The following is a 26508-nucleotide window of genomic DNA, read 5'->3' as shown; positions in this document are numbered from 1 at the left end:
GGTCTTGGGCCAACACGTCGTCTTACTGTGGTACACATTCATGCCAAGTTATTTGAAAATCCATCCATCGATGACAAAGATATGGACCGGACACTCCCATCAATGCACTATCCTTTAATGTGTAAGTGTGACCTTGACCTTTGAGCTACGGACCTGGGTCTTGCGCGCGACACGTCGTCTTACTGTGGTACACATTCATGCCAAGTTATTTGAAAATCCATCCATCGATGACAAAGATATGGACCGGACAGGAAAATTGCGGACAGACTGACACACGTTCAAAAACTATATGCCTCCCTTCGGGGGCATAAAAATTCCAAATTAAAAAGGGGCATAACTCTGTCAAATTTCAAATCAAAGTTTAGGGGATTGTTTCTCCTGGTATAGACTCTGATAGTAAATAACTATTTCAAGTTTCTAGTCAAAAGCTTTGATAGTAACAGAGATATTTGACTTTATCCAAACAATTCTAAGTTAAAAAGGGGCATAAATTTGACAAAATTCAAATCAGAGTTATGGGAATTGTTTCTCCTAGTATTGACTGTGATAGTAAATAACTATTTTAAGTTTCACATCAATAGCTTTGATAGTAACAGAGATATTTAACATTATCAAAAGCTTAAAAGCAGCATGCCTCCAGATCATTTGACAACAAAATTTTTTTTGATATCTTGAAATAAATGCTATATTTCTTAAGAAGGCTTTAAAACAAAGTAATTAAATGTTACGGAAACACATGAGAATTTGCTGTTTTTACTACTTTTTACGATACAAATTGAAAAGTGTTTGTCACGCTTTTACTCCAGGGAAACTGTCCCGATGATAAGTATTTACATTTTGAAGTCATTATTCACTACTTCAGCTATAGCACTATTGGTTACGACGACGAGAAAATGTTTTTATTGCCGCGTCGGTCGGGGTTTGATTCCCTTTTTCTTCTTCTTGATTTGGAACTTTTGAAATATTTTAGAAACAAAAATTCATATTCTAATGTTCATAATATGACCAAACTTCAATTTGAAAGAAAGATTATTTTTTAGCCAAATCTGGAGGCATGCTGCTTTAACACACGGTGATGCTGACACCGGAATGAGTGCAATAGCTCTACATTCTTTTCGAAAAGTTGAGCTAAAAATGTACAGTAAAGTTATTTTTCCATGGAATCATTCTAAAATGTTTCCAAATATTCAAATGCATGATGTTTATTTAGCGTTCTGCATAATTTGTCACATAAATGACATTAAATATACATGCCATGTAAGACAACAACATACTGCTTTAACAATGTTCTTGATGTCATGTCTCTAAATGTCTTTGGTGACTTACTTAAAACCAGTAAGTCTTGAAGAGTCAAAATAATTTCTTCAAATTGTCAGAGTTGAAAGGTCAAAGAATGGTTTTCAGGAATATGTTGTTATCGCAATTTTGATGTTTTGTCAGTAATACAGGTTTTATCAGGGAGTGGCCCATACGTATGTATATTTACTTTAAAATGGAATGTGTTTTAATTAAAGTTATAACACATATAAAATAATGGAATAAGGTCTAGCAGGATATTGATAATATTTTAATATAAAAATAAATTGTGATAATAAAAATACCCAATCAGTCAAAATTGAGCAACCCTAATTGTTTTATCTTTTTATATTGGTCTGGTATTTCCATCAAAGCACACAGAGCAAATGCTGCCTCAGGATTTCTTGCCTCCGATATTATCTTATTGAAATCAACAAACTGGAAATTGTCAAATTTTCTTGATGGTAGGCCGTCGTCAAACTCTTCCATCATGTCCCAAGGTCCGTCACCGACGCCAACCAAAATGATAGATAAAGGATGGTAAGAAGCCTGGACAATGGCTTGTTTTGTGGCCTTTTCTGACGTCACCTGACCATCTGCAACAATGACCAGGATATGATACTGCAAAGAAGAAAAGTAAGTTATTGTAAACAAAGGTAATAATGTGTATTCAAAACGTCTTAAAATTGACTGATATGATGTTGGGCTTACAATAATTTTTCAGCCGTATTTCAGTTAATAATTACTAGTTTTTTTGGATTTTCTACCAGTTTTTACCTGTGCTTTGCAAGTAAAAGAAACTTTCTAACATAAATATTATTTATTTTATACACTATGTCTTGTGTCAGACTGGCATAAAAAACATCTGCTTTTCCTTGGGATGAAAGTGGTGGCCAGACAATATTGTCTCGTGCTCCAATTGTAAAGCCAAATGGGCTACATACACTGAAAACTTCTGGAGCCAAAATTCACAAATATCAAAATATTTTGAACATTTCTTGTAAAGCAGTTAGTGCTTGTTCTACTGACAGAGGAAGAACTGTTTTATAAACAAGTTATGTACAGATTATTTTTTAATTTCTGCTGCTGTCAATCTCATTGGAAAAACTGGGATACAATTGATAAGAAGTATGCATTGTCTACAACAAGCAACATTAGATTTACTATGCCTGACAACTTAAACTTGTATGAAGTATTAGGGAATCAATTCTAACGATTTTTCGTCGATCCCTCTACAGTAACAAGCGATTTACCGAATGAGAAAAATGTGTACTTCTGGCATGTGCACTGAGCGTATGACTTCGGATTTTTCGGAAGAATACACTTTTTCCTTGTGCCTAAGAAGCGTTCACATAACTTGTCCGAACCGCAACGTCTTGCACATCAGTACATATATGGACAGTGTTACTTTTTATTCCAACTGATACAAACGCATATTTGTGGGCAAGTTGAAAATAGCATTATCTTCGACAATACTCAATATGAGGGATGAAGTTACAAGGAAGAACAAGAGAGGGCGCTACTGTGTGTTGTGTTGTTGCCTCATGGGATGAGTTGAAGTCGGATGGATTCCTGATTGAGGCACTGCCTTATTTTATATTAGTATCCTGGTACAAAGAATAAGGTTAATTAAATAGCTATGAATGATCAATTACTCTATTCAAGCATAAAACCTCCATTTTTTTCCAAATGTATAAAAATATCTTACTGCTCTGGTATTCTTTACTATATCAACAGCTTTATTAATAAGTGGTGCAAAATTAGTTGGACCGCTGAGTCTGACACGTTCAGCAACACCGTTATAGGCACTTAGTACACTCTGGAACCCCGCACAATAGCCCTGCAATAGTAACATTATACATAGATAATTGTGAAATCGTCATAGATTAGAATGAATAAATAAAGATACAGACCTATATCGTACAGACTTAAAAATATGAGCTGCTACTTCCATTAAAATACAAAACACACTGAAATTTCATACATGTGTAAAGGCTTAAATTCTTCATCTAAGGTGTCAAAATTATGAAGTGTGCAATTTTCTCATAATTTAGCCTTCAACATTTTATGTGTACCTTCAAAGTCTGAATCTGAATTTTATATGTGCACACATTAATGTTCGCACCGAAGCAACCTGAATTAATTATTTTGACAACTCTTGGCAGACGCTTTAAATGGAGCTTTTCTACAATTAGGCGTATAATGTATATATCTTTAAGGTATTAGGTCACTAATAGTAATGTTTACAAAATGGCCTTTGCTTGGAATATTCTGAAAGGTAACTGTGTTTTGCACTATTTTGCAAATTTTAAACAACTTTTACCGTGCCGTTTTTAAAAAAAAATTGAATAACTTATGGTATCTCCTCAAGCTCAAGTCGAGACAAATTTCAAAGTGATAGCCACTATCCAAAACGTTTGCAGAGAACTCATTTTACCATTAATTTCAATAGGAGAAACATCAAACTATTGGTAAACAATTATAAAACACAATATAAAAATGTCAATATCATTTTCTCTAAGGTGCCTCAAGTAAACGGATTTAATGAGACAGAATTCATACTTCAACATTGAAAAAATAAGGTCGAATGATGTGTTTCTGTTTTGAATTTTGCTTTACTCCATCTAAAAATAACCTTAGGGAAGATGTAAAACCTACCTAAATTTCTTCCACAATATATAATCTAAGAGTGAAAGCAAAATAAAAACTTTCACCATGCATAACTCAATATTTTTAAAGATTTATAACTCTACCCCTTCTGTTTTAGTAGAAAATTCTCTTTGAACACCAAGAAATTGCTTATAAGATTCATATTTTTCCATTTTTGTACAAAACATCAATAACAAGTCTTGAAAGAAGTAAAATCTTAGTAGTAAAAAAGGAAAATAAGGAAAAAAAATTGGTCCCAGTAGGGCTCGAACCTAAAGAATTGCAGTAAAAGTAGGTTTATGGTAGGAATTGAATACTCTTCAAAAAGGAGGTTCTCTATTAGTGATCTAATACCTTAAATCTTAACCTATCTACTAATTAGTGAAATTCTGAACTTGTAAAAAAATGCAGCTACATTGTATAACAAATGTTTTTTTTTCCCTCTTGGTTGTCCTCCAACACGTTTGTTCAGAGAAGTTTCATTCAAGGCATCCAAAATAAGTATCTACATCTAATAAACAAGAGCTGTCAGTTGACAGCGCGCTTGACTATTCTCAGTGCTTGATAGTATAATATAAGCTATGAGTAAAACTTTAACATTACAATAAGCATATTCTAAGCTGAAAAGGGGCAATAAATTCAGTCAAAATCCTTGATAGAGTTGCCTCCTCCTTTTTACAGACTGGGGTCATGATGGTAAACAAGTATGCAAAATATGAAAGCAATACATGTATTTCAATGGACTTTGAAAATATTTGGGGTGGTATTCAAACTTTAACATTTGTGTGACGCTAACACCGACGCTGGGGTGAGTAGGATAGCTCCCCTATTCTTCGAATAGTTGAGCTAAAAGTATGTCTGAAACAAAATGAGGAAAAGCTATGCTGGTTTTACACATTCAAGATGTTGTTCTGTCTAAAAAATGTTGGAGATTCTGTGAGTGTTTAGCTGCACTGAAAAATAAGATGGTTTGCAACAGAAAAATAAAGGTCAGTCTTCTGCAGCAGATAAATAAAGGTCAGACTGACCTTTATTTTTCTGCTGCAAACCATTTTATTTTTCAGTGTTTGCATGAAGAAAACCATGTCCATAAATTGCTCAAGTATGATTTTTTATTTTCAATTTTTCTGTGTCATTTTGAAAAGGAATACCGAGATCCTGCTCATTCACCGTCTAATGACATGACTCGCTCTTTACAAGAAGAATTTCATCAGAAATTTCCATAAGATTCATAAGCAGGTATTAAGTAATTTCACTCACTTAATGTTTTTTCTTCATTAAATGTCTGACCTGATTTGAATCTGTAGAAACATAAACACTGTAGAGAAATTAATGAATACCTCACTAAGGAATGGAAAAGTGCCAAAATCTTTGGTTGTCACATCACCAAATCCAAAAGCTGGAATTAAGTTGTCCTCGTCAAATGATTCTAGTGTCTCCCCAAGTATTGAGATCACCTACAATATGAGCATGTTTTAATCAATTCAATCACATAATGACAGCATAAAAAGTGCATATATTTGAGCTGCGCCATGAGAAAACCAACATAGTGCATTTGCAACCAGCGTAGATCCAGACCAGCCTGTACATCTGCGCAGTCTGGTCAGGATCCATGCTGTTCGCTAACCGTTTCTCTAATTGCAATAACATTGAAAGCGAACAGCATGGATCCTGACTGTGATGCAGATGCACAGGCTGGTCTGGATCCATGCTGGTCGCAAATGCATTATGTTGGTTTTCTCATGATGTGGCTCATTTATCAAAGTAAACGCTAGTAGCAAGTAAAATGTTGATTCAACATTATATTTTCTTTGTAATGTTGAGTTTTATGTCAAACTGACATATTTCAGCCCAAATGATGAGATTTTGGCTTAATTGGCGAAGGAAGACCCCAGGTGCTTCCAGACATTACTTCAGACATGGACAGGCATCTGGGCAGAACCACCCACTTGCCAGATGAACGGCTTTCTCATGTGAAGACCTGAGCAGAGCTAATACCAAAAGAGGTGAGGGGCAAATAATATGAAAAGGCAGCAAAAAAGTGCGCAGAATTTACCAAATTAATAACTATAAAGTTAAGCTGACATATCTTCTACGGCCCTATTAAAACGTAGTCAAATTCAGCTGCTTGGGTACATGTTCCATGTACAGTAAAAACTCTGAAAACTGTACCCTGTCCAGACAGAGTTAGAAGTCCGGTTTTCAGAGGATTTTTGCATTGATTTGTGTCAGGTTGAACATTGTATTCTGCATGTCCATTCTGCTATATTTCATCTGCATGTATTATATATTTCAATGAAATGTCTTATAGTTTTTGTCTTTTTTCTAAATCCGCTTGGTACCTCACTGTTATATATTAAAATCTGAAAATCTAAATAGTTCATTTATCACAAAAGCTCTTTTTTAAAACATCACCTAAAATGAGACTTTCAGATGAAAAGATCGAATGTCTCTCTTACCATGGAAAATGCTACCTCACTGAATAAATCGAGATTTATGGGTCAAAATGATACATATGCTATAAACTTAAATCCAAAATTATTCAAAATAGGCAAAACTTGCATACAAAGGAAATTAAGCATATCATTTTAACAATGTAAAGTTTGGAATGATTTTTGTGTTTTCTTAGCGGTATTAAAATTTAATAACAGAATTTATCACAAACCATCTGTCCAGAATTGGTGCCACTGCAACTTGACAATTTGCATTTCAGAAATAACACAAAATTTGTGATGTGACACAATAAGGCTTGAAGAACTTTCCCAAATTTTAGAAAATAAAATATTGTAGGACGGCAACTGTGACATACCCTCTGATACGGGTTCGGATTGAGTATATCTAGATGATGTAAAGATCGACCTCCATATGTCTTTAGTCCCTGATGTACATTGCTGGCTGTAAAATCTATACCTGTTAAATGCAAAATATATGCAATTAGTGCAAGTTAAAATAGCTGATAAACAAGACTTAGTGTATAATTGTGTGGATTTCATATTTCTACAAAAGAAAGTATAATGGGGATTACCATTATGTTTCTACGAAAGAAGTTACTGAGGTCATAATAATAAAAGAAGCAAATAAGTAACAGACATTCTATTTCTAAGAAAGAAGTTGAGGACATCATGATGAAAGTCTAAGAAAGATTCAAGAAGTTAATATGGAGGTTATGTTTTTAAGTAATAAGTTGTTGAGATCATATGACTAGGAAAGAAGTTGTGGATGTAATACTTGTCTAAAAAAAGATGTTGAGTTATATGACTCTAAAAGAAGTTATGGAAGTCCTGTGCAGAAGAAATAAATTGTGGAGAAAAAGTTCTATCAAACTGTTTAATTAAAACTCATTTATAATTCTATTCATGTCCATTGTGCCACAATGCTTTGTGCTTCCACTGCCAACTGACTTAAAGCATTAAAATGAACAGGGAAAACAGAGAAAAAAATCTCAAAACTTTCAAGTTAGGTATAAACATGTAGAATGCAAGTTAGTGGGGTGGGGGGAGAATGTTTCGAATACGTGTCACTTGTCAACTTAAATGGTGTGAAAGACATTAGGCTGAGCATTGTATAATTACCAAAGATAAGATTGCTTGATTCCAGTCCAGCTTTTCTAACAGCTTCAGTAACTTCATCCAGGCTAGTGAATTTGTCAATGATCTTCCCTGAATGGGTTCTTGCGAAGTATATTATTACATAACAACACTTTATCCAAACGCACTGTATCAATTATTAGGTGTGTAGAACAACTCACTAGACATAATATGCACTCCCAAGTTATTTCTTGGCTTCTTGTTATATGTCTTATTTCAACACTGATGAAGCATGGTTACGCATTTACTTCACCTCAAGCATCCATATTTCGGGCCATACATATGCCGTGAAATAGTCCTTCCCCATTTCATAAACTTGTTTACATAAAAGACATTATAAGAATAATATATATCAGAACCATGTTTTAATTATTTTTAATTTTTAAATATATGAATCAGTTACTGTAAAATCATTTGAATTCGCTGGCATGAAATTTCGCGCAAACGTGAAAAAGGACTGTTTCGTGCGGGCTTTAATTCGCGCATTTTCAATTTTAGAAATGAAGAATAAAATAAAAAAATAATAGCGCGGTCTTAAATTTGCGCATCGGTCCTAGCGCAAAATACGCGAAAATTCGTCCTACACGAATAAAAATGATTTCACAGTATACCATGCATGTTTAAATCACATTGTGGCTCTCTTGTAATCATTCCACAGGTGAATAACCTCTTCGAATTGTACACTGCTACATGTTATGCTTTAAATAATTATACTATCATGATATAAACTTTTTGAAAATACCTATCCTTATTAACCAGGGTGATATGTAAAAAACAAAACAAAAAAAAAATGGTTATATATATTTATTTTGTTTAAAAATCAGATTGTATCCTCCTGCTTAGCCAAATCTGAGCTTTACAGTACACATGCATGCCCAGTATCAACGGTACACAACATCCAGTTTCCCATGTTTATTTGCATCTTTAAACTACACATATGCAAGTCTCACCTCCCATATACATCCGATATATTGAGTTATTTTTCAGCTTGGTTTGGTCAAATAAGTTTCCCTGGTTACCTGGCTTTGTAGATTGTCCATTTGGTCGTCCCCATAAAAAGTAAATCACCAATAAAATCACACCAAATATTATAACACTAAGTGGCTCCATAATTTTTCAGACGTTTCTTCGCAGTTACAACTTGTGAATGATTACAAATGTCATCAGATCATGTCGAACGGTCTGAAGAGGAAGTGTACGTCACATAAACAACATTTTACCTTTACATTTATCTACCAGGAAGTGTACGTCACATAAACAATTGCTAATTCTTACGATGTAAAACTTCGAACGGTGACACCGTAAAAGCGCGGGAAAAGAAAGAAAAAAGAAAAACATGGTGCGAACAAAAGCTGACGCTGGGTGCTCCTCAGGTTCTAGGAAAGGTATATTCCGTTTTTCGTCTAAAAACACGTTGTTAATGAAGTCAGATGATAAATTTTTCCGCATGATTATCATTTATAGAAAATCTTGCCAAAAGGGATTGGCAAATTTGTTAATCATGAATCTCCACGTTACCCCCCCACCCCCACCCCCATGTCACAAGGTTTGTGAAAGAATTTTTTATGCCCCCGAAGGGAGGCATATAGTTTCTGAACCGTCTGTCGGTCTGTCCGCAATTTTCGTGTCCGGTCCATATCTTTGTCATCCATGGCAAAGAACTAAAAATACACAGAATGTCAACTGGGGATAATCTTGTGTTACAACGTTATCTTATTTCAAAGCGTTTGCCGACTTGATCAATCGTGATCAAATCAACAGGCCCTTACTGAAGTATAAAATTGGCGGTATGCCCGCCGCGTAATAAACCGAATCGAGTCCTTTTTTCAAACAAAACTGTTTATTTCTTAGACTTCCAATCATAAATTCATTCCTTCCCCGTGTAGAAAATACTAATTACGTTAAAAAAGCACCATTATCATTATAAACAATCGATCCGAAGTAACTTAATTTAAAAGCATTTGCCGACTTGATCAATCGTGATCAACAGACGCTTAATTACGAGATCTCATTCAATTGTCATGGGATGTTGGCGAGATTTGCTCTGTATGCCTTTCAAGTTGCTGATCTATTTATTTTTATACTATAGCTCTTTGTCCATGGATGGATTTTCAAATAACTTTGCATGAATGTGTACCACACAGGGTTCGCACAGGCCTTGAAAAGTCCTCGAATTCGATGGTAGTCCTTGAAAACTCCTTGAAAATGACAAAAACCCTAAAAAACCTGGAAAAGTACTTGAATTTTGAAAAAAACTCCTTGAATTTGACCTTTCACTCCTTGAAAATATTCTTTCCGTAACTTTGCTTTGTAGAAAGAATTTAAGGCTTAAAATAAATCGGAGAAAATGAAAATAAATTCATGAAATTGCAGGATCGGGTCACTCGTATGCTATTATAGTGGTCTATGGCCACACTTTATCGATATTTACAGAGTGCTATTTCTACTGTATCACAGTTTGCTTGTTTCCGCTTCCGTTTAAAAAATACGGGGAATAATAACTCGCAATTTTTAGCTATTTGCGCGTGTTTCCAGTGAATTAAAATGTGTAAGAAAAATAAACATGTTTACTCAAGTAAGCGGGAGACAAAAGACGAATATAAACAGTGGCTGAAGCCCTATAGAGCAGACAGAACGAAGTGTATTTGTACGTCGTGTGACAAAATTTTGAGGTATCATTAGTAGGAGTGCGCTAAAAAATCACAAGAAAAGCGTTAAACCTCAGCAAAATAGTGAACACATCAATCTAATAATCGAATTATGTCATTTTCAAAGGTGTGACAAGTGATGATTGTTTTATTTTTGCATTACGTAATAAAAGTTGTTCAGATTAGGTCGTGGTTTTGAAAAAAAATAGTGCTTGAAAAATTGTAAAAAGTCCTTGAAAAGTACTTGAATTTTGTCTCTGATATTCTGTATGAACCATGACCACAGTAAGACGATGTGTCGCGCGCAAGACCCAGGTCTGTAGCTCAAAGGTCAAGGTCACACTTAGACGTGAAAGGTCATTTTTCATGATAGTGCATTGATGGGCGTGTCCGGTCCATATCTTTGTCATCCATGGATGGATTTTCAAATAACTTTGCATGAATGTGTACCACAGTAAGACGATGTGTCGTGCACAAGACCCAGGTCCGTAGCTCAAAGGTCAAAGTCACACTTAGATGTTAAAGGTCATTTTTCATGATAGTGCATTGATGGGCGTGTCCAGTCCATATCTTTGTCATCCGTGGATGGATTTTCAAGTAACTATGCATAAATGTGTGGCACAGTAAGACGACGTGTCGCGCGCAAGACCCAGGTCTGTAGCTCAAAGGTCAAGGTCACACTTAGACGTTAAAGGTCATATTTTATGACCTGTAACCTTCCTCCCCTTTTGCATATATAGCACCACCCCCAGCTTAGAAACTAGTTACACTAATTTGTACGCAAGTCGCAATGTGTCAGATTTTTGCACAGGTCAGTATCTCTCCTCCACGTAAATGCAACAAAGGAAAGACCGTTTCTCTGTGGTGACCTTCCGTGACGATTCTACTTGGCGATTTTAAGCTCATTTGATTTTTATGGAAAAAAAAATGCCTTATTGTCAGGTCTAAGAAAGTGGTATCTTTACGGATTATCTATAAATTTACAGATTGTATGTATGAAATCTGATGAAATTACATTTATTCTCAAAACCGCAGTTTTTGCTAATTTCAAACAAATCTAAGTCAACAGAAATTACTAAAAGTTGCAAATGACCTTTATTTATATATACCATATGTAAATAGATTAATTTCAAGCTGCAGTTTTGAGTCTAAATATAATTAAGCAATTTTCAAATACTTGATCTGTAAGTTTATAGATTGAAAAATCCTAGACCTGATTGTCATCACTTGGTTGGCGTTGCCTGGTTAAGTTTTATGTTTAAGTCAGCTTTTCTCTTTAACTATCAAAGCTATTGCGTTAAAACTTGCAACACTTGTTCACCAACAGTAGCTGACTCAGTACAGCAAGATATATAACTCCATCATACTTTTTGTAAGAACTAAGGCCCCTTTTGGACTTGGAAAATATCAGATTTCTTGATTAAGTTTTATGTCTATGTCAGCTTTTCTCCTAAACTATGAAAGCTATTGCTTTAAAACTTGCAAACACTTGTTCACTATCAATAGCTGACTCCATACAGCAAGAAAGATAACTCCATCCTACTTTTTGCAAGAATTATGGCCCCTTTCGGGCTTAAAAAAATTTGGATTTCTTTGTTAAGTTCTATGTTTTCTTCTTAACAGTCAAGGCTTGGAGCAGTTATTCCCCATTGAAAGCTGACTCTGCATCTTCTAGAGCAAGTACCATTACTCTACATTGCTTTTTGAAAGAATTATGGCCTCTTTTGGACTTAGAATATCATGGGTAGGACAATATTTCTAGTATACAGTCTCGGAGACAAAAACAGATGAGCGTCTGCACCCGCAAGACAGTGCTCTTGTTAAATTGCATTTTAACTACTGAAAAATGAAAACTCTAACCATGTTCCATCGATTTTTTTTTTCAGCAATTGGAGGAAATGCCCCAAGGAAGGCACTTGGTGGAGCCGGACCAAGCAGTGCTGGAGCATCACCGTCTGGTAGGTCTTGTATTAGTTACAACTTCAATCTTTACAGAATTATGTCTCCCCCCCCCCCCCCCCCCCCCCCGGGGGGAGATGTATTGTTTTTGCCCTGTCCGTCCGTACGTCACACTTCATTTCCGATCAATAACTGGAGAACCATTTGATCTAGAACCTTCAAACTTAATAGGGTTGTAGGGCTGCTGGAGTAGACGACCCCTATTGTTTTTGGGGTCACTCCGTCAAAGGTCAAGGTCACAGGGGCCTGAACATTGAAAACCATTTCCGATCAATAACTTGAGAACCACTTTACCCAGAATGTTGAAACTTCATAGGATGATTGGTCATGTAGAGTAGATGACCCCTGTCACTCTGTCAAAGGTTAAGGTCACAGGAGCCTGAACATTGAAAACCATTTCCGATCAATAACTTGAATACCACTTGACCAGGGCTCCAGATAAGATGCGTATTAACGTAAATTACGCTTTGAAATAATGCATATACGCATGTCTGCTACTTTTTTAGCGTCTTAAAACGAACATGAAATTATAGAAACGCATGCAATGACTTTTTACTAGCGTAAACAAAATCTGAATTGTCTGGATGTTTTACATAACAGAGCACGATCGGCATTCATTCTGCCACATTTTAACGTACACAGGGATTGAATTGTTCTCTATAAACCTAGGTTAAAGTATATTGTACACTCAATGCGTGTGTAAATCAAATTGTTGGGAATTAACATTGATGGTAAGGTAGTGTATTTTAAAGCGGTGTCGATTTAAAATACCAACTTCCGGTTTGGAGTAAACAACATCATGTCTCTTTCTAAGAATGTATGAAGTAAACAAACGTGCTACGCATTCTTTAGACCAACAAAAAATGATTCCCAAAACATCGTTGAAGTTATATTGAATAATCAATTGGATTTGGCAGTGAGTGTGAAGCCAAAGCAAGCCAATGGAGAAAAAGAAGCAAAAACTTGAATGCTGTATTGAAACTGAACTGCAAACAGATTCATGGGTGTTACACCCAATAAATATGTTATAAAACTGATTTCTGTCCTTTTTTTCTCATTTACAAATTTTCAGGAGTAAAATTACTCCTAGTCAATTTCAGGTTTTACCATCTTACTCATTCGCAAGAATTATGATGAGTAAATACTCATAGAATAAAAAAAATATCTGGAGCCCTGCTTGACCCTGAATGTTGAAACTTCATAGGATGATTGGTCATGCAGAGTAGATGACCCCTATTAATTTTGGGGTGACTCTGTTAAAGGTCAAGGTCACAGGGGTCTGAACATTGAAAACCATTTCCAGTCAGTAACTTGAGAACCACTTGACCCAGAATGTTGAAACTTTATAGGATGATTGGTCATGCAGAGTAGATGACCCCTATTGATTTTGGGGTCACTCTGTTAAAGGTCAAGGTCACAGGGGCCTGAACATCGAAAACCGCTTCCGATCACTAACTTGAGAACCTGTAGACGCAGAATGTTGAAACTTCATAGGATGATTGTTCATGCAGTGTAAATGACCCCTATTGTTTTTGGGGTCACTCAGTTAAAGGTCAAGGTCACAGGGGCCTGAAAATTGATAACCATTTCCGATCAATAACTTGAGAACCTCTTGATCCAGAATGTTGAAACTTCATTGGATGATTAAACATGTAGAGTAGATGACCCCTATCGATTTTAGGGTCACTCTGTTAAAGGTCAAGGTCACAGGAGCCTGAACATGGAAAATTTCCGATCAATAACTTGAGAACCACTTGACCCAGAATGTTGAAACTTCATAGGATGATTGAGCATGCAGAGTAGATGACCCCTATTGATTTTTGGGTCAGTCTATTAAAGATCAAGGTCACAGGGGCCTGGTCATGTAAATCCATTTCCGGAAAATAACTTGAGAGCCACTTGACCTAGAATGTTAAAACTTAATAGGATGATTGGACATGCAGAGTAGATGACCTCTATTTATTATGCCCCCCTTCGAAGAAGGAGGGGTATATTGTTTTGCAGATGTCCGTCCGTCGGTCGGAATGTAGACCAGTCCGTTTCCGGATGATAACTCAAGAACACTTGGGCCTAGGATCATGAAAGTTGATAGGGAGGTTGGTCATCACCAGCAGATGACCCCTATTGATTTTGAGATATGTATGTCAAAGGTCAAGGTCACAGTGACCCTAAATAGTAAAACGGTTTCCGGATGATAACTCAAGAACTCTTGGGCCTAGGATTATGAAAGTTGATAGGGAGGTTGGTAATGACCAGCAGATGACCCCTATTGATTTTGAGGTCAATATATTAAAGGTCAAGGTCACAGTGACCCTGAACAGAAAAACGGTTTCCGGATGAAAACTCAAGAATGCTTAGGCCTAGGGTCACGAAAGTTGATAGGGAGGTTGGTCATGACCAGCAGATGACCCCTATTGATTTTGAGGTCAGTATGTCAAAGGTCAAGGTCACAGTGACCAGGAACAGTAAAATAGCTTCCAGGCAATAGCTCAACAACACTTTGGTCTAGTGTCAGGAAAATTGATAGTTAGGTTGGCCATGACCAGCAGATGACCCCTATTGATTTTGAGGTCATTAGGTCAAAGGTCAAGGTCACCTTGGCCAGGAACAGTTAAACAGTTTCTGATCTTGTTGTCCAAAACCATAGGGCCTAGGGCTTTGATATTTGGTATGTAGCATAATTTAGTGGTCCTCTACTAAGATTGTTCAGATTATTAATCCCCCGCCATGGCGGAGGGATTATAGGAATGGTCTGCGTCCGTCCGTCAGTCCGTCCTTCCATCCGTAACAAAATCGTGTCCGGTCCATATCTCCTAAACCCCTCGAAGGATTTTCATGAAACTTGGGTCAAATGATCACCTCATCAAGACGATGTGCAGAACCCATGAGTCAGCCTTGTCGGTTCAAGGTCAAGGTCACAACTCGAGGTCAAAGGTTTGAGCCTGCCATTTTGTGTCCGCTCTATATCTCCTAAACCCCTTGAAGGAATTTTATAAAACTTGGGTCAAATGATCACCTCATCAAGACGATGTGCAGAACCCATGAGTCAGCCATGCCGGCTCAAGGTCAAGGTCACAACTCAAGGTCAAAGGTTTGAGCCTTCCATTTTGGGTCCGCTCTCTATCTCTTAAACCCCTTGAAGGAATTTTATAAAACTTGGGTCAAATGATAACCTCATCAAGACGATGTGCAGAACTCATGAGTCAGTCATGCCGGCTCAAGGTCAAGGTCACAACTTAGGGTCAAAGGTTTGAACCTTCCATTTTGTGTCCGCTCTATATCTCCTAAACCCCTTGAAGGATTTTCATCAAACTTGGGTCAAACTATCACCTCATCAAGGCGATGTGCAGACCTTATGAGTCAGCCATGTTGGCTCAAGGTCAAGGTCACAACTGAAGGTCAAAGGTTCGAGCCTTCCATTTCGTGTCCGCTCTATATATCCTAAACCCCTTGAAGGAATTTTATAAAACTTGGGTCAAATGATTACCTCATCAGAACGATGTGCAGAAATTATGAGTCAGCCATGCCAACTCAAGGTCAAGGTCACAACTAAGGGTTGAAGGTTTGAGCCTTCCATTTGGTGTCCACTCTGTATCTCCTTAACCCCTTGAAGGATTTTCATCAAACTTGGGTCAAATAATCACCTCATCAACAACTCATGAGTCAGCCATGTCAACTCAAGGTCAAGGTCACAACTGAAGGTCAAAGGTTTCAGCTCTGTATCTCCTAAACCCCTTGAAGGATTTTCGTGAAACTTTGGTCAAATGATCACCTCATCAAGACGTTGTGCAGAATTCATGAGTCAGCCATGTCAGTTCAAGGTCAAGGTCACAGCTAAAATCCAAGGTTTTACCCGTTAACTATCCATAGCAGTGGCGGGGGATTTAGCTGTCTTTCAGACTGCCTTGTTTCCCAGGGGTCAAATATGGCCCCACCCTGGGGGGTCACATGGTTTTTATAGACTTATATAGGAAAAAACTTTGAAAAACCTCTTGTCCAAAACCACAGGGCCTAGGGCTTTGATATTTTGTATATGACATCATCTAGTGGTCTTCTACTAAGATTGTTCAAATTATTCTCCAAGGGTCAAATATGGCTCCGCCCTGGGGGTCACATGGTTTACATAGACTTATATAGGGAAAAAGTTTGAAAATCTTCTTGTCCAAACCACAAAGACTATGGCTTTGATATTTTGTAATGTAGCATCATTTAGTGGTTCTCTACCGAGTTTGTTCAAATTATCCCTCTAGGGTCAAATATGGTCCTGCCCCAGGGGTCATATGGTTCATATAGACTTAAATAGGGAAAAACTTAGAATCTTTATGTCCATAACTTACATCATTCAAATTGGGACCACAATGTATAGTTTTGAATAGCAAGATGAACCTTGACATGAGTTGACCTTGATCTTGACCTAGTGACCTACTTTCACATTTCTGTAGCTACAGCCTTCAAATTTGGACCACATGCATAGGTTTGTGTACTGAAAAAAACTTTGACCTTGTTATTGACCTAGTGACCTACTTTCACATTTTTGAAGGTACAGGCTTCAAATTTGGACCACATGCATAGTTTTTATGCCCTTGAAGGGAGGCATATAGTTTTTGAACGGTCTGTCAGTCTGTCAGTCTGTCGGTCTGTCCGCAATTTTCGTGTCCGGTCCATATCTTTGTCATCGATGGATGGATTTTCAAATAACTTGGCATGAATGTGTACCACAGTAAGACGACATGTTGCGCGCAAGACCCAGGTGCGTACCTCAAAGGTCAAGGTCACACTTAGACATTAAAGGATAGTGCATTGATGGGCGTGTCCAGTCCATATCTTTGTCATCCATGGATGGATTTTCAAATAACTTGGCATGAATGTGTACCACAGTAAGACGACGTGTCGCACGCAAGACCCAGGTCCGTAGCTCAAAGGTCAAGGTCACACTTAGACGTCATTTTTCATGATAGTGCATTGATGGGCATGTCCGGTCCATATCTTTGTCATTCATGCATGGATTTTAGAATAACTACGCATAAATGTGTGACACAGTAAGACGACGTGTCGTGCGCAAGACCCAGCTCCATAGGTCAAAGGTCTAGTCAAGGTCACACTTAGACGTTAAAGGTCATTTTTCATGATAGTGCATTGATGGGCGTGTCCGGTCCATATCTTTGTCATTCATGCATGGATTTTAAAATAACTACGCATGAATGTGTGACACAGTAAGACGACGTGTCGTGCGCAAGACCCAGCTCCGTAGGTCAAAGGTCTTAAACTCTAACATTGGCCAGCATGCCCACTCATTTTTAAAGTTGAGGGTACATGTACCCCCTGCTTTTGCAGAATAGGGGTACACTTCAAAATTTGGGGGTACACTACATCGCAGATCTGAAAATTTTCTATTTAACTACTGAAATTTGTATAGTACGTTGTTTTTTTTTTTATATATATATACAGAACTCTCGTGGGTGGGGTATAACAGATGAGATAATTTTAGAAAATGTAAAATGTTTTTCCAAAGTTAAGATAGGAAATTCTGAATCAAAAGACCCCTCCCTATATTATACTAAATATAAATATGTTTTCAGCAAGATTCGTGTATTCCCAATTTCGTGAACGAAACACGATTCGTCCGAAATAACATACAGTCAACTGAAGACTGGTAAAATTCGTCCATCAATAATAAATGCCCAAACTTTTACAGATATGCAATGTGTATCAAAATTGCAGTTAAATATCGAAAAAATAAAATACTGTTAACCTTTTGCTGAGTTTCTTAAAGCTAAAATGCCTTTTTGCGTTTCGTATCCATTCTTTTTTTGCACACGACCCGTGTGACGTCCGACTAAAACATTTACCAAACCCCTCCATACAGCTGACAATTACGCCGAGAATTCGGTGATGGAAACGAAATTATAACGTTCGTGGACCGGATCTGCGTTTTAGACCATACCAAACAATTGGCAAGTGTGCGATGAAATAAACAGCGATTTGGCAGCTGAACTGGAGTTCCGAATCTCTGCGTGCATGTACCCCCAACAAGTGATTTTTATGCGTGCATTTGATATTTTGTACGTGATTCACGTACTGCAGTGCGTGAATGGGCATGCTGATTGGCCATAACTATTCATTCAAAGTGCCATTGGGGCATGTGTCATCCTATGGAGGCAGCTCTTGTTTGTTCAAAAATAAAATTTGACCTTGATTTTGACCTAGTGACCTACTTTCACATTTCTCAAGCTACAACCTTCAAATTTGAACCACAAGCATAGTTTTGTGTACTGAAATGAACTTTGATCTTGAGATTGACCTAGTGACCTACTTTCACATTTCTGAAGGTACAGGCTTCAAATTTGGACCACTTGCTTAGTTTTGTGTTCAGAAATAAAATTTGACCTTGATTTTGACCTAGTGACCTACTTTCACATTTCTCAAGCTACAGCCTTCAAATTTGAACCACCTGCATAGTTTTGTGTACCGAAATGAACTTTGATCTTGAGATTGACCTAGTGACCTACTTTCACATTTCTCAAGCTACAGGCTTCAAATTTGGACCGCATGCAATTTTTGTGTTCTGAATTGAAATTTGACATTGATTTTTACCTATTACCTACTTTCACATTTCTCAAGCTACAGCCTCCAAATTTGAAGCACATGCATAGTTCTGTCTACCGAAATGAACTTTGTCCTCGAAATTGATCTAGTGACCTGCTTTGACATTTCTCAAGCCACAGCTTTCAAATTTGGACCACATACACATTGTTTTGTACCAAAATGAAATTTGACCTTGATTTTGACCTTGAGCTAGTCTTGAAATTTGGAACATAAAAAAATGGCTCAGTGGATGGCACCAAGATCACTCTGTAATCTTAAAGGTCAATGTCAGATTAAACCAGAATGGTAGAAATTTTGTTTACAGTGAGCATATAATTTCTGTTCCTTGTGCAATTACTGAATGCATCAAGGGGGGCATTTCGTTTTCGACGAGCTTTTGTTTTGGGGTCACTTGATCAAAGGTCAAGGTCACAGGAGCCTGAACAGTGACTTGAGAACCACTAGGCCAAGAGTGTTGAAACTTAGCGTGATGACTGGACATGCCAAGTAGATGATCCCTATTGCAGCCAACCATCAGTGTCTCTGTAAAACTATTTCCTTCTTTTTGAACAGTTAATGCTGTATAAAATGGATTAATAGTAAAGCTGAGAAATTTAAAGTATGTAAGATGCAATAAAAATGTTTCCTTGGTTATTGCTGAACTTAGTCATTTGGTGAGAAAGAACATTTAGGTACATGTAGTTATATTTCAACAATTAAACAAAAACTAGAAGCTGGCAGTTACCGTAGATACCCATGTATAATGCGCAGGTTTTTGACCCCTGGAGCCACCCCTGAATAGTGGGTGCACATTATACACAGGTCTAATCTATGATTTTCCAACTTCAAAACATGTTTTTTTGTTTCTGATGGTCGCCATTTTGGTAAAGGGAAACTACTCTCCGCGCTAATGTCAACGCTAAAATCCAAGATTGCCGTTTCGTTCCGAAAAAGATCAAATGGTTTATTTTTCTTTCAAACAAAAGTAATTTCATATAAATTTAGAAGTATTTTGATGAAAGAAATGTTAATAAATCACAAAAATTATGATACTAATTAAAGATCGAGAATTATCTTTTACTGAGATTAAACTGTGAACAACAACATTGACAGGAAGTGACACGTTAATTGCCGGTAATTACTGGCTATTTGATCGTAAAAAGATTATCACACCTTTTGTTATCGGTTTGAATTGAGAATCTCGTGTCATTTTGAAAGATACCATTCCTAAATATTCGGCAAAAGATCTACGGCCATGTGGATGCGATTTTTAAGTGCATTTGAGCAAAATTTATGCGATTTTCACCAAAATAATGCGAGAATATCGCGAAATCGCGGCCAAAAGTGATCCCTGCATTCTTATTAATTGCTGTTCAGTAGCTTTATTACTGGCTGCTACTGCATGCTAATCGTACATGTTGCAATCTGAAACTTGCAAAACTCGACAAAGCCAAATGAAGCTGCAGCAGAAATTGTTCAGATCAAAGCATCTTTAAAATCATTTTCATTTTTTTCCGTGCAGGTAAAGCAGCAGGAAAATATGCAGGTGGGAACCCAGTGTGCCCACGTCCTACTCCAGAATGGCAGAAAGGCATTGGAGGATTTTTTACACAACCTGATATATCAGACAAAGAAAATACAGAACCTACAGTGTCAGATACAAGTAAAGCAGGGTAAGATCCGTGCAACAATTTAGTGAGATTTTTTCTTTTATATGCCCCTGTAGGGAGGCATATTAGTTTTCAACTGTCCGTTCGTTAGTTAGTTCGTTCGTCACAGTGTTAACTTTACTCGCGAACCACTGCACCCAGGACATTCAAACTTCACATGCTGATAGTACTTATTGAGTACACCACCCCTACTGACTTTTGGGTCACCAGGTCAAAGGTCAGAGTAACCAGGTCAAAGGTCAAGGTGCTGTGGGGGCATTTGTCACCATTAGTGACAGCTCTTGTTTTTAGCTCATCTGATTTTTTGAAAAAAAATGATGAGTTATTGTCATCACTTGAGCGGTTGTCTGCGTCGGCGTCGGTGTCGGCGTCGGCGTCTGCGTTGCCTGGTTAAGTTTTATGTTTAGGTCAGCTTTTCTCCTAAACTATCTAAGCTATTGCTTTGAAACTTGGAATACTTGTTCACCATCATAAGCTTACCCTGTACAGCAAGAAACATAACTCCATCTTGCTTTTTGCAAGATTTATGGCCCCTTTTGTACTTAGAAAATATCAGATTTCTTGGTTAAGTTTTATGTTTAGGTCAACTTTTCTCCTAAACTATCAAAGCTATTGCTTTGAAACTTAAAATACTTGTTCACCATCATAAGCAGACCCTGTACATCAAGAAACATAACTCCATCTTGCTTTTTGCAAGATTTATTGCCCCTTTTGGACTTAGAAAATCAGTTTTCTTGGTTAAGTTTTATGTTTAGGTCAGCTTTATCCTAAACTATCAAAGCTATTGCTTTAAAACTTGCAACACTTGTTCACCATCATAAGTTGACCCTGTACAGCAAGAAACATAACTCCATCCTGCTTTTTGCAAGATTTATGGCCCCTTTTGGACTTAGAAAATATCAGATTTCTTGGTTAAGTTTTATGTTTAGGTCAACTTTTTCTCTTAAACTATCAAAGCTATTGCTTTGAAACTTGCAACACTTGTTGACCATCATAAGCTGACCCTGTACAGCAAGCAACATAACTCCATCCTGCTTTTTGCAATAATTATTGCCCCTTTTGGACTTAGAAAATCATTTTCTTGGTTGAGTATTATGTTTAAGTCAACTTTTCTCATAAACTATCAAAGCTATTGCTTTAAAACTTGCAACAGTTTTTCACCATCATAAGTGGACACTGAACATCAAGAAACATAACTCTATCCTGCTTTTTGCAAGAATGATGGCCCTTTTTAGACTTAGAAAATCATGGGTAGGACAATATTTCTATTACACAAAAAAAATCAGATGAGCGTCAGCACCCGCAAGGCGGTGCTCTTGTTTTCTCATAGAAGAGCTAGTGGTTGAAATGTGACAAATTAAGTTGCACATTGCAACAAAGTATTTGTATTTCTCCAAATGACTGCTGATTGTATTAATGAAGCTTGCCGATGCAGTTACTTGCATGCATTTTAAGCTTTGTTGGTGTTTTACAAGACTTAGCTTCTATAGCGCCATCATAGTCTGGAATATTTCGCAGCACCCACTGCCTGGAATTCGGCAAAAATTCACAAGACGCTTCACTCTCAAGAGATGTACATATTTTCTTCATTATCCATTAGAATGAGTTTTCAGTGATATTGTCCTTTAAACTATGTGCCCAGTTTTTAGCTCGACTATTCGAAGAATAGTCTAGCTATTCTACTCACCCTGGCATCGGCGTCGGCGTCACACCTTGGTTAAGTTTTTGCATGCAAGTACATACAGCCATCAATTAAAGGCATATAGCTTTGAAACTTATTTTTTCTTTTTCTAGGTCAATTACCAACCTCTCTGGGTCAAGTCCCATAACTCTGACATGTATTTTGAGCAAATTATGCCCCCTTTTGGACTTAGAAAATTTTGGTTAAAGTTTTACATGCAAGTTACTATCTCCAAAACTAATGCAGATATTGATTTGAAACTTCACATGTGTCTTCGGCGTTATAAAACTAGTTGATAGCAGCAAGTCCCATAACTCTGACCTTCATTTTGGCCAAATTATGTCCCCTTTTGGACGTAGAAAATTCTGGTTAAAGTTTTGCGTGCAAGTACATACAGCTATTTCTAAAAGGCATATTGATTTGAAACTTATTTTTTCTTTTTCTAAATCAATTACCAACCTCACTGGGTCAAGTCCCATAACTCTGGCATGTATTTTGGGCAAATTATGCCCCCTTTTGGACTTTGAAAATTCTGGTTAAAGTTTTACATGCAAGTTTCTATCTCCAAAACTAATGCAGATATTGAATTGAAACTTCACATGTGCCTTCGGGGTTATAAAACTAGTTGATAGCAGCAAGTCCCATAACTGGTATGCATTTTGGTCAAATTATTTCCCCTTTTGAACTTAAAACTCTTTAGATATTTAACCTTTTTGGGTAATATTTTCCTGCTTCTGGGACAATATTTCGAATAGTCGAGCTTGGCTGTCTTACGGACAGCTCTTGTTAAATTCCACTTTTGTTCTTTAAATATGCGTATTTCCGGGAGCATCCATCTGTTTTACCAATATTTCTTGTTAATCAGGACTATTAAGTGATGTACAGTATAATATAGTGTTCAGTAATGTTGATTTTTCAGGTCAAGTAAAGATGTAGAAGCATGCAGCAGTAAAGATGTAGAAGCATGCAGCAGTAAAGATGTGGAAGCAGGCAGCAGTAAAGATGTGGAAGCAGGCAGCAGTAAAGATGTGGAGGCAGGCAGTAGTAAAGACAGCTAATACACAAGGGGATTGGTGTATAAACTGCTAAGATTTATTCAGGCTATGTTCATAAAAAAGGAAACACCAAGTGACAAATACTGGTTAAGTGAATTGTTCATGTAGCTGTTGATAATATAAACAAGATCCTGTAACACCCATTCATGTGGCAGCTAGTGGAGGACAGCTATAGGCAGACGCTGATTGAACAGAAATTTTCGCATTTAATTCTTTTATTGCTGCCTCGTTTCAGCAAATCTTTGGTCATGTTTCAGCGGCATTTATCATTCAAAATTGTTTATGAGTATTATGCAGAGACGTAATTGCAGTGTGTCTGTTAAAGTATTGGTATAAAAGGAGTTCATTTTGAATAATGTACAAAGTGACATGTGTATATACTGTAGAAGGCAAATCTCGTTGCTTATATCACTTTGAAGTATGTCTGCTTTACTTTCGCTCTTTCTAATTATATACTTGACTATTTAAGCATAGTACTGTAGGTCATTGTGCAAATTTAGATTCTTGGTGTTTAGAAATCATGACTGACTGAAGCAATTTCTCATCCAAGTTTAAAGTAGTTCTTTAAAGCGACTGGGTGAAAAGTTAAATGGTGTTAAAAATTGTTAAGGTAAATTTTTGTAAAAAGTGGTCCTGTGGATATACAAATGTTTGCAAAATATCCTGTTAAAGACAAATTCTTGAGACAGTTTGAATTGTTGATTTGATAGTGCTAACTCTGTGAGAATATTAAGGTTTAAGATTTGTTTTCAGTGCCAGGATATATGCAATACTGCTGCCCATTTCTGGAAGTGAAGATGCAGAAAATATGTTGCCACATCCATATAAATTTGTATTCTGTAACAGAAAAAACATTACTGTGCATTGTACCTCATTTGCCAGTTAGTACTTACTGTCGTTGGACCAGTGATAATTGATCACTCAGTATAGGGTAATGCTTCTTCTTTCAAGCTAGTAGTTAGAGACCAGAGCCCATATTCATAAAGCTCCTTGGGGAAAATTTTCCCTAAGGGACTAACTTAGGGAAAAGTCCCAAAGCATTTAGTGGACAATCATTGAGATATCTGCAATGTCTAACAATATTGTCTCATAGTCTGGCATAGTAATGAAGATTATTAATAAATCTTATAAAGTTTACAAATTTTTGGTACTATATTGTTGTGGAAATTTTACAAAGTTAAGGATTTTCGTAAGTTTTCTCCTTAGGAGCTTTATGAATACGGGCCCAGCTGCAGAAGATGATGGATGTTATTATGTAATTTACTGAACAAAATGTTTAGCTAACCTGAGCACATTATGTTCATGGTGAGCTTTTAAGATCATTGGATGTCCCTTGTCAGTGGGAATTGGTTTTTAAATTTGGTAGTAATTTTATACATGGCTTCTGTTATCCGTTGGTCATAGCTATACAGGAACCGAACAAATTTGTTGGTGTGGTAATGAGTATTGGAGAAGATACAGGCCATGTTGAGATAAAAGTTTGCTTACAAAACATTAGCTGTTTGGTACTGCCTCTATAATGTTTTGTAAGGGTGTCATTACTGTAGCTGTAATATGATAGTTCTGGCCACTATATCTGAACTGACACTCCCCTGATTGTGTCCAAGCTGTCGTAACAGTAAGTGTTAGCTTGCACAATGTTTGGACAGAGATGGCAGCATTGGCTTCACAAATGATATTTTAAGTGTTCCTGAATTTAATAATACTGAATTTTCAACAAATTTTATGTACTGTACTGTAGAATATTTTTGATAATGCAAGTAAGTAAAGTAGTGATCTCAAAACACCTGAGAATATGTGCATGGGGTGAAGGAATGCTTCAGATGTCTGTTCAAGAACTCTTTAAAAAAGACTTATGGGAATACATACAGGAGAGAAATACTTTAAATGAGATGTTTGTGATTATGCTTGTAATTCAGCCTAATTGTAATTTGGCCTCCTTGGTGAAGTGGTTAAACTCCTAGTCCATGGATCAGTAGTCCTTGGCTGCCATGGGTTCATAATGCTTAAAGTGTGTAATTCTTTCATGTAAGAGACCGCTCAAACTGATTTATGAAAGAATGGTGTTCCAACCTATGTGAGTTTTGTGTTAATACAGGCAGTTCAAGCAGGGCTGTCCGTGGCTCAGTCACTGTCTGGCTTCAAATCACTTGCCCATCACACAAGTGAGTTCGAGCCTCTTTTGGGCATAGATGTTTTCATATGAGGAAGCCATGCAACTTGTTTGAGGAAGATTAGTGGTTTTACCCAGGTGCCGTATGATGCCTGAAAGGACACCTAGAGTCTTCCTCAACCATAAAAAGCTGGAGAGTCACCATATACAATTCAAGCTGTTAATCTGAAGAGACATGTGAGAAAACATACAGGAGAGAAATGCTTTAAATTTATTTGTAATTCATCCGCCAACATTAAATCAGCCCTAAGGAGGTTTAATAGTGTACAGTCAATGCGGAAGAATAAATGCTGACCAATTATCATATCTGTTAAATTATATTTAGCAGTGAGCTGAAGAGATACATAAGAATACATACAGGAGAGCAATTTTAAGTAGTGATCTGAACAGACATCTGAAAATACAAACAGGAGAAATGCTATGTAGAATGTGTGTGGTAGTTTTTATGCCCCCGGAAGGGTATTAGTTTTCAACTGTCCGTCTGTTTGATCATTCGTCACAACGTTAACTTTTTGCATGACGGCACATTACTCACGAACCACTGCACCCAGGACCTTCAAACTACACAAGGCTGATAGTACTTATTGAGAACACGACCCCTGTTGACTTTGGTTTCACCAGGTCAAAGGTCAAGGCGCTGCGGGGGCATTTGTCACCATTAGTGACAGCTCTTGTTTGTAATTAAAAACAGTTACCTTAAAGAGACATATAAGAAAACATCAGAATAAAAAATGTTTGCAAGTTCATCAGTGACTTGAAGAGACATAAGAATATATACAGGAGAGAAAAGTGGTCTAAGGACAGAGAGAAATAAGAATGCAGTTCAGGCAGAAATGATCTGCAAAGTAGAAAAATTTGAAGTAGGGTTTCCTTGTTAATAAAGCAACGAAACTTAATGTTGCCTCCGTATAAAAAGAAACTTCGGTAAGCATCCAGCCAAACTCTCAGGTGAGCAGATATAGGCCTGTCCTGATATCAAGTTGGCTTAAAAGTTCTCAATTGAAAGACAATTGCTACTTGTTTCTTGCATAGTTTTGTAAAATTCAGGAAAAATTGTTGTTACAGAACGTGAATATAGCTTCTTTTCTGAGATGATAATGAATTTGAATGAAATCGTGGTGATTCATAACACTACAATTGCTATTATTAATATTGTTTACATTTTATATAACTATTTTTAAAAATTAAAACCACAGAAAAAAAGA

The 26508-nt window shown here is 36.9% G+C and overlaps 2 protein-coding genes across 4 annotated transcripts; one reads left to right on the top strand and one right to left on the bottom strand.

Annotated features, from left to right (window-relative positions):
* Positions 1–267: 267 nt before the first annotated feature.
* Positions 268–8785, bottom strand: LOC123527573 (uncharacterized). 2 transcript variants are annotated; one of them, XM_045307134.2, is made up of 6 exons: positions 8483–8785; positions 7518–7616; positions 6755–6855; positions 5286–5402; positions 3005–3136; positions 268–1917 (listed from the first exon to the last, which is right to left on the bottom strand). In XM_045307134.2, the coding sequence occupies exons 1-6, from the start codon at positions 8640–8642 to the stop codon at positions 1606–1608; spliced, it is 921 nt and encodes a 306-aa protein (XP_045163069.2). In that variant the 5' UTR covers positions 8643–8785; the 3' UTR covers positions 268–1605. The 2 variants fall into 2 exon arrangements, with proteins under 2 accessions (XP_045163069.2, XP_045163070.2); XM_045307135.2 differs by having other exon boundaries at positions 8552–8785.
* Positions 8775–26508, top strand: LOC123527574 (PCNA-associated factor-like). 2 transcript variants are annotated; one of them, XM_045307138.2, is made up of 5 exons: positions 8775–8917; positions 12067–12138; positions 20247–20397; positions 22995–23017; positions 23066–26508. In XM_045307138.2, exons 1-5 carry the CDS (start codon positions 8869–8871, stop codon positions 23131–23133), a joined length of 363 nt encoding a protein of 120 aa, XP_045163073.1. In that variant the 5' UTR covers positions 8775–8868; the 3' UTR covers positions 23134–26508. The 2 variants fall into 2 exon arrangements, with proteins under 2 accessions (XP_045163073.1, XP_045163071.1); XM_045307136.2 differs by having other exon boundaries at positions 8780–8917; positions 22995–26508.

This window comes from Mercenaria mercenaria, chromosome 14 (genome assembly GCF_021730395.1).
Source record: "Mercenaria mercenaria strain notata chromosome 14, MADL_Memer_1, whole genome shotgun sequence".
NCBI lineage: Eukaryota > Metazoa > Mollusca > Bivalvia > Venerida > Veneridae > Mercenaria > Mercenaria mercenaria.
The sequence above is the reverse complement of the archived record's forward strand: the minus strand, read 5'-3'. Positions and strand labels throughout refer to the sequence as shown.